The 9,146-nt window shown below is 36.4% G+C and overlaps 1 protein-coding gene across 2 annotated transcripts in view; it reads left to right on the plus strand.

Annotated features, from left to right (window-relative positions):
• The window catches only part of CROT (carnitine O-octanoyltransferase), a 61,209-nt gene that overhangs the window by 28,799 nt on the left and 23,264 nt on the right, over window positions 1–9,146 (plus strand). For both annotated transcript variants that reach the window (XM_010859132.1, XM_010859133.1), the window contains exons 8-13: window positions 1,514–1,607; window positions 2,438–2,563; window positions 4,556–4,657; window positions 7,938–8,021; window positions 8,103–8,210; window positions 8,437–8,567. In XM_010859132.1, coding sequence (XP_010857434.1) covers window positions 1,514–1,607; window positions 2,438–2,563; window positions 4,556–4,657; window positions 7,938–8,021; window positions 8,103–8,210; window positions 8,437–8,567 — 645 coding nt within the window. The remainder of the gene's footprint in view (window positions 1–1,513; window positions 1,608–2,437; window positions 2,564–4,555; window positions 4,658–7,937; window positions 8,022–8,102; window positions 8,211–8,436; window positions 8,568–9,146) is intronic.

Genomic DNA, 9,146 nt, shown 5'->3' on the forward strand with positions numbered 1-9,146 from the left:
TGTATGCAGGTCAAGAAGCAACAGTTAGAACTGGACATGAAACACAGACTGGTTCCAAATAGAGAAAGGAATACATCAAGGCTGTATATTGTCACCCTGCTTATTTAACTTATATGCAGAGTACATCATTAGAAATGCTGAGCGGGATGAAGCATAAGCTGGAATCAAGATTGCTGGGAGAAATATCAATAACCTCAGATATGCAGATGACACCATTCTTATGACAGAAAGTGAAGAGGAACTAAAGAGCCTCTTGATGAAAGTGAGAGAGGAGAGTGAAAAAGTTGTCTTAAAACTCAACATTCAGAAAACTAAGATCATGGCATCTGGTCCCATTACTTCATGGCAAAATGATGGGGAAATAGTGACAGACTTTATGTTCTTGGGCTCCAAAATCACTGCAGGTGGTGACTGTAGCCATGAAATTAAAAGACGCTTGCTCCTTGGAAGAAAAATTATGACCAACCTAGACAGCATATTAAAAAGCAGAGACATTACTTTGCCAACAAAGGTCCATCTAGTCAAGGCTATGGTTTTTCCAGTGGTAATGTATGGATGTGAGAGTTGGGCTATAAAGAAAGCTGAGTGCCAAAGAATTAATGCTTTTGAACTGTGGTGATAGAGAAGACTCTTGAGAGTCCCTTGGACTGCAAGGAGATCCAACCAGTCCATCCTAAAGGAAATCAGTCCTGAATATTCATTAGAAGGACTGATGCTGAAGCTGAAACTCCAATACTTTGGCCACCTGATGCAAAGAACAGACTCATTTGAAAAGACCCTGATGCTGGGAAAGATTGAGGGTGGGAGGAGAAGGGGACGATAGAAGATGAGATAGTTGTATGCCATCACCCACTCAATGGACATGAGTTTGAGTAAACTCCAGGAGTTGGTGATGGACAGGGAGGAGTGGAGAGCTACAGTCCATGGGGTCGCAAAAAGTTGGACACAACTGAGCAACTGAACTGAACTGAATAGTCTTTTTAATGATTTTAAGTAACAGTGGCACATGTGAAAATATTTAAAACTCCATGGTATTTCTATTTTGGGGGTTAAACCCAAGTATTAATTGGGTATAGAATAAGTCCTCTGTTAATATATTCACGTAGTTTTTAGTTAGATAAAATGTATATGATATTTGTGAGATTATGTACCAGAATATTTTTAAACTTCTCCATTATGCAGGGCATTTACTTGGATCTTGGAAGTGCATGTACCTTTTGAAAGTATAAATTATATCAAACAAAATTTATTTGCTTAAGCTCTTGTCAAGTATACTGATGGTATTAATAGGCACATAATCACTGTGGGGAAAAAAAAGGTGTAGGAGATAACTCCATTGCTGTAGAGACCATAATCCCTTTCTTTGGATAATACAGAATACAGTATTATTCTTTGGATAATATTTAAATTAAAACACTTAAATACTAATAAACTTTGTAACCTATGAAAGCCCAAAGTAGCTAGTGCTCCTGCCTCTGCTCTTTTTGAATCTTCCTTATTTAATCTTCCAAAGGCAATTGACATACATCCAAAAGAAATGCCACAGTGAACCCGACGGACCTGGGGTAGCAGCGTTAACTACTGAGGAGCGAACTCGATGGGCTAAGGTTATAATTTACATTTTTCTTTTCTTTAGAGGTACAATTGACTTACAACATTATATTCAGGTATACACATAAGGATTCAGTATTTGTTTCTATTGAGAAATATCACAGTAAATCTAGTTAATGTCCGTCACCATACAGAAAATTTAAAAATATTTTTCTTGTGATGAGAACTTTAAGATCTACTCTCTAGCAACTTTCAAATATGCAGTACAATATTATTAACTATAATTTAGACTTGGGGAGAGTATATACTTTTATTTTGTTTACATTTAAACTTCAAACACTCAGCTCAAGGACGTGCTGGCCCTTGGAAATAAAGACAAATGGACAGACGGCTTTAAGCTTTAAGCAGTTTTTAAATACATTGTACAATATTGAACAAGCAGAAAATCTAGGGGTGGCATAACTTTATGTGTGGTTAGTCACTCAGTCATTGACTTTTTGTGACCCCGTGAACTGTAGCCCACCAGGCTCCTCTGTTTATGGGATTCTCCAGGCAAGAATACTTGAGTGGGTAGCCATTTCCTTCTCCAGGGGACCTTCCCAACTGAGGAATCGAACCTGGGTCTCCTGACTTGCAGGCATTTTCTTTACTGTCTGAGCACCCAGGAAAGCAGGCATAATTTTATACCTTTATACATTTAGTAGCACAAATGTAGGGACTAGGCATGCTTTTGAAGAAGAAAACCTGTTCAGGACTCATCACAGAGGTCGTTGAATTTACACTTTTCTCAATGAACCTTTTCTCTAACTTTTCAAAAACCTGTTGAGCTTTTCTGACTATTTTATATTTAACTTGTAACGTTTTATTTTTTCTTCTTGCCCTTTAGGCACGAGAATACTTGATTAGTCTTAATCCAGAGAACCTGACTATATTAGAAAAAATTCAGAGCAGTTTACTGGTATTTTGTTTAGATGATGACAGTCCACATGTTACACCAGAAGATTATTCTCAGGTATTCAACTATCTTGTTCTGTTATTTCTTTTTTTTTAAAGAATTTATTTATTTTTGGCTGTGCTGGGTCTTTGTTGCTTTGCACAGGCTTTCTTTCCAGTTGTGGCAGGCGGGATGTACTCTGGTTGCTGTGTGTGGGCTTCTCATTGCACTGGCTTCTCTTGTTGTGGAGCACAGGCTCTAGGTGCACGAGCTTCAGTAGCTACCACTTAAGGGCCAGACCTCTGTCCCCTGTGTTGGCAGATGGATTCTTAACTATGAGACCACCAGGAAAGTCCCTTGTTTTATTTCTTCCCACAGAGTTTTCTGGAGAACTCTTGTGTAAATTGAACATGAGAAGAATTTTTTTTTTTAAAGAATCACTTTATTAAGTATAATTGACATGCAAAAAACTGTATATATTTAATGTATACAACTTAGTTTGAAGTATACACCTGTAAAACCACCTTGAAACATAATCGTGAAAACAATTGTTTCCTAGATTTTGGAAACATCTTTTATCTTAGAATGGGGTAGCTAAGAAAAGAAAGCACAAATACTAAGTCATACAATATAAATATTTGTGCAAGCTTTTAAAACCTTTTCTTAGCTACACATACACACGTATCATAAGATTATACATAAATAAATAATGCTTTGTAAATCCTTGCCACATTGTTCAGCTCTGTTTAGAAAGAAAGAAAGTGAAGTCGCTCAGTTATGTCCGACTCTTTGCGACCCCATGGACTGTAGCCTCTGTCCATGGGGTTTTCTGGGCAAGAGCACTGGAATGGGTTGCCATTTCCTTCTCCAGAGGATCTTCCTGACTCAGGGATTGAACCTGGGTCTCCCACATTGTAGGTAGATGCTTTACCATCTGAGTGGCAAGGCTGTTTAGACAGATCTTATATGTTGTTTAAAGAAGTATGAGTATTATTTGCTTGTCACATGCTTGTCACATGGCAGTGGTTCCCAACCTTTCCATTGATTATATATACAGAAAATTTGCATAAGGCATGGGGGAAAATGAGCTTTTCAAACCAAATGTGACATGAAAACCTACCTATAGCCCACAGCAGTGGGCCTTGATACCTTAGCTGGTGAGGTCTGTCCTAAGAATCACAGAACTCTTGTGACTTATTTTATCATTTGGTTTTGTAGAACACACTGACGTTAGTGAGTTTAAGGATAATTGGGGTTTTATTTTTTTTTTTCTGGGACATTACCATTTCCTGGGAAAAAAATAAAAGAGAAGCATTCGTATTTGTAGGAATCTCAGAATCTTTGCATCCATCAGTATTAAATGAGAGAAATAAATAATATTGGATTGAAAAATCTTGTAGCTTGGAAACAGTTTTTCCCTCGTTAGCTGCTTTTTTAAAAGTAGAATCAACAAGCTTGAAGAATATATTTTAATTAAATGTTGCTCAGTTGCTGCAATCTACAGTTAGACGTATTTAGATTGCTGCTCATTAAATACACACACATACGCTCACACACACAAGTATGTACATAATAGAAGTTTCACAAAACAGTAATTACTTTGACTATCTGTGATATACTCTGATATTTATGTTCTATTGTTATTCTTTTTGTAAAGATGTTTACAGTGATTTCCTGACTCACTACGGCCAAAACCTACCATTTGAGAAACTGGCTTAGTGGGATATGAATTCTTGAAATGTTTTCCTTGTAACTAGATTTTCATGACTAACCTTATCCATGCTTCTTATTCTATTAAAGTTGCAAACACCTTGTCCTTTCACTTTGATATTCTCTAAACATTCATGAATATTGTCCCATCCTCTTTTCTGGTAGAATTTCTTAGATTTTGAGTATTTAAATAGTCAGGACCTAAATTATTATTTCTTGAGAATAGCTATTATTTTATTAAATTTGGTTTACCTGAAGAGAGGAAAAGTGAGATCATGTGTGTTTGTGTATATTTAAGATACAAATACTTAAAAACCAATATTAAGATTCTTTTAATTTGAAATAATAAATTTATTTTAGGTTTCTGCAAAGATTCTTAATGGAGACCCAACAGTACGCTGGGGTGACAAATCTTATAACTTGATTGCCTTTTCTAATGGAGTATTTGGCAGTAATTGTGATGTAAGTAAACTACTGAAGTTACTTTTCCCTTTTGCTCTTTTCAGTTAAATGAGTGGCAGTAATCTACAATAGTTAGGCTGTCCTGTGGCAGGATAATAAATCATTTTTTAGCTTTATGGCATTAGAGTAAAAATTTTAGTTATGAATTCTCAGTGAAAACAGCATAGGACAAGTTATTTTCGTCTGTAGTTAGGCTAACAGTTTGATGTGTGCCTGTAAAATGGAATTTGCATGTATCTTTATGTAGTAGAAGCTCTTTTAAAATCTGCTACTTGTTGAAAATTACAACACATTTAAAAAGATATAGCATTATGTATATGTTCTGTGCACAGAGAAATGTATGTAGCTATATTTGTACATTTACCTAGTAATTTTTTAACCTTGTTAAAAAAATGACACAGGATCTTTGGAACATTATTTACTTCTGGATATTAAAATATCTGGTACTGGATAGCATTTTTTTTTACATTCTTTATAAAATATATATATACACACACACAACTTGTTTTCTCTTTTGTTCTTCTATGGTTGTCTTTATCATCTCTACCCTGCCATTTTCTGATGGACATTCAGGAAGTCTATGAACCAAGAAAATGAAGAAATCAACCTAAGTCAGGATTGCAATCTATATTTATAATCTTGTTATGTAACTTTTCATAAAGTATGTGACTTGGTATAAAGTAGTATGAGATAGATTTTTTTGTTTGTTTGTGTTTGGGGGCTTTCCTCCCAAAGATTTAGTGACTGTAAAATACTAAAAAGACCTGTAATGTTGATCTGGGTTCAGTAGTTGTATTAATCAGTAATTTTTTTCAGTTTTAGGTGATAGAAACCTAAATCAAACTGTTATTACCTTACAGAGGTATTTATGGCATGGGATACAGCTAAATTTGGGTTAGGCTGACTTCCAGTGTCCAAATGCTTTCATTAGAAAATTCTACATTTTTTGGCATCACTTTCCTAGCCTCAGCTTTATTTTTATGTAGAAGGTACCACGTGATGGTTTTACCTACAGTCTCATGTTTTCACAGCTCTCCTAGTAGGTTATTGTTCTCCATGGAAATAGCCAGCTTTTTTTTTTTTTAACCCCTCTGGTTCCAGCAAAAGACCTGAGAATAATGCTCGTTGGTTGTATCAGCCTGTGTGAATCTTGTGCATGTTCCAGGGAGTCCACCTGGCCTGGGTCACATGCCAAACCTTGGGACCCACTAGTAGAATCACTCACTCATTCAAACCACCACAGAGATGTGCGCTGGTTGCCTAAAGAAAAATAAAGTAGTTGTTACTGCCAAAGAAGGTGGAGTGGTTGATGTGCAGGTAACAGAATGTCTGTTAACAGTTGTCTTTCTTCTTCCTTAAGAGTCCCCTGTTGACAAAAGATTTCTTGTTAATTGCCTCAGCTTTTTTCTCTTTGGCTCCTTGTTTGATTCTTCTTAACCACCTCAGTCTGGTTGATAGCCTCACTGTTCCCTGGAAACTGTGCTTTGTAAAGTAGTTAACAACCTTCTGGCTTCTTCCTTCCATCTCTCCTTGACTTGTCGGATGCAGAGGATGTCCCTCTTTTTCATGCTCATCTCACATTGCCTTCATCCTCCTAACAGTCTCTTCCTGTCTCCACATTCTAAAACTGAGCTTAATATTATTCATAACCATTTTTCCCCTCTGCCTGCTCTCTCTTCTGGTTTGTTTACATTTATATTTTTCTAGTGTTTACTTGGTACTTTCATTTTAAGAGTTTTGTTTCACTGTGTGTTAAATTGTCCAAACCGAGTGTTACATTGTTATGTAAGGGTCAAGTTACTCCCGTCATCAAGAGTTTATCTTCTTGCTTTCCTCCCTCACTCCCAGCCCCCTAAAATTACCACCTTGTACTACTTTGATTTTTACTGATGGCAGCAATATCCTGCGGTTTGCTCAAATTCAGGAGAAGGTAATTTTAATCATATTTTCTATTTTGGGATGAAAATATTGGTCTTATAATGAGCACGTGTCTTTGTACAACTGAGATGCTTTCTTTCAGTAAAGTGTGTGGACACATTTTATGTGTATGCATTATCCCCCATATATTTATAAAATTGATCTGATGGTCTTCACTAGATAATAGGCTTTCAAAATTCCATGTCGGTTACTCTTGCAACCCAAGATGATTACTGAAAATACTATTTAACCTAATATAAAACATTATTACTAAAGCATATATACTGTAAAGTTAACTTGCTCTTAATCTAGAGTCATGTTGCTGCTCTCTTATGTTGGTACTAGAATATGTGGTTTGGACTACATAATCACATTTCCCTCTCTGGATTTAAAATCCTGGCTTCAACTGTTTTGTCTTCTCTTTGTTAGAGGGTTTTGTGGAGATCGCGTTTGTTGTTGTTCAGTTGCTCAGTCATGTCCAACTCTTTGCAACCCCATGGACTATAGCACGCGAGGCTTCCCTGTCCTTCACTCTCTCCCAGAGTTTGCTCAAACTCATGTCCATTGAATCAGTGATGCCATCCAACCATATCATCCTCTGTCACCCCCTTCTCCTCCTGCCCTCAGTCTTTCCCAGCATCAGGGTATTTTCCAATGAGTCAGCTCTTTGCATCAGGTAGCCAAAGTATTGGCACTTCAATATTGCTCTTCTTACTGGCTGCATTTTAACACTATTGTCTCAGTGAAATAATATATGCAATGTCTGTGAAAATTCGTTGTAAAGCTAAAGAATACTGTGCAGTTGTGAGATGCAGTTAGAAAAGGGTTTGTCCATGACCGGTGAGTCTTGTTACCTGTGCTGTCACTGGCAGCTCCATCTGCTTTTTCACAGTGCTCTCACCATTCCTTAACATTTTACCATTGTATAGGTATATGTGTATACCTCTTTTTTTTTTTTTTTTGAACTTTACATAATTGTATTAGTTTTGCCAAATATCAAAATGAATCCGCCACAGGTATACATGTGTTCCCCATCCTGAACCCTATGTGTATACCTCTTTTAACTTCCAGTACAAATAGCAATTGTTTTCTCTTTATGATTCATATTTACTTTACATCCCTTCCCATTACTTCAAGAGCCCTGATTAGGTGCTTCTGACTTTAAATATTTGTTCTTTCTCAGAAAATAAAATACATCAATTACTTACTATACTGTAGAATATCCCTATCGTTATCATTATGAGTTGAGGCATATGAGAATTCTGCTCTTGTGTGTTAAGAGTGGGGCAAAAATGAAAATAAAATACTGGGTCAAGTCTTAACTTACATAAAGTATTCAAAATCTTGTATGGTTTCATTTTAGCATGCTCCTTTTGATGCAATGGTTCTGGTAAAAGTCTGCTATTATGTTGATGAGAACATTCTTGAGAATGAAGGAAGATGGAAGGTATGTTAGAAAAAATTATTTCCTCCCTTTTCGCCTCATATTTTTATAGATACAGTATTTTTAAGTTTTCCGTATTTTCAGGGCTCAGAAAAAGTACGGGATATACCGGTTCCAGAGGAGCTTGTTTTCACTGTGGATGAAAAAGTATTAAATGACATCAACCAAGCTAAGGCCCAGTATTTCAAGCAGGTAGATTTTTCACTTTTCTCTTTGATAGTTAATACGTTATGTTTTAACTACTGTGTATGAATATTTGGCTATCATCCACATATGATGGCATAAAACATTTAGAAGTTATAGCTTTTAATACCTTTATTTCTGTTTTATTCATTTAATGCTAATGATAATTTGGTTATCTTTGGGGGTATTCTCCTTGGGTATATGTTCACTCTTCCCATTTAATTCTGTTTGTTAGGTGTCCGATCTCCAGCTTGTGGTATATGCCTTTACGTCTTTTGGCAAAAAGCTAACCAAGGAGAAGCAGCTTCACCCTGATACATTTATTCAGCTGGCACTTCAGTTGGCCTATTACAGACTTCATGGACGGTGAGGACCAATCCTTCTCCATTTTCAGAGTCTAGAGGCCGAAGGGGATATCTCTACTCTAGCTGTTCTACTGTAACTCCCCAGTGTTTCCTCTGAGGTTTTTTCCCCACTTGGCACTGTGCCTTAATTTGTACTTTCATCAGCAGTGTTGTTAGGTTTCCGTCTGTGACGCTTTGACAGTCTTTCCTTGTTTTTCATTACCTTGATACTTTTGAAGTACCTGTTCTCATCTTACAGAGGTTTGCCATGCTTTGAAATTCAGATCACTTGGTTTTCTTGAAGCCTGTTTTCAAATGGGTTCATGAAAAGATACAGTTTTATGGAATCTAGTCTTTACTCATTTTTAGGATAAGAGAGATGGTATTTTGTGACTTTCTACATCCTAAGCAGAAGTGGAAGTGTCTTGACCTTTTTAAAATTTTATCTGAGAATATGTACTTTATGTTTTTAAATTTTATTTATCTTTGGTTGAGCTGGGTGTTCATTGTTGTGCATGGGCTCTCTTTAGCTGCACAGAGCGGCAGCTACTCTTCGTTGCTGTCCATGGACTTTTTTTTTTTTTTTTTTACTTTTAAATAT

Source organism: Bison bison, unplaced genomic scaffold (assembly GCF_000754665.1).
Source record: "Bison bison bison isolate TAMUID 2011002044 unplaced genomic scaffold, Bison_UMD1.0 scf7180017864454, whole genome shotgun sequence".
In the NCBI taxonomy this organism is placed as follows: domain Eukaryota; kingdom Metazoa; phylum Chordata; class Mammalia; order Artiodactyla; family Bovidae; genus Bison; species Bison bison.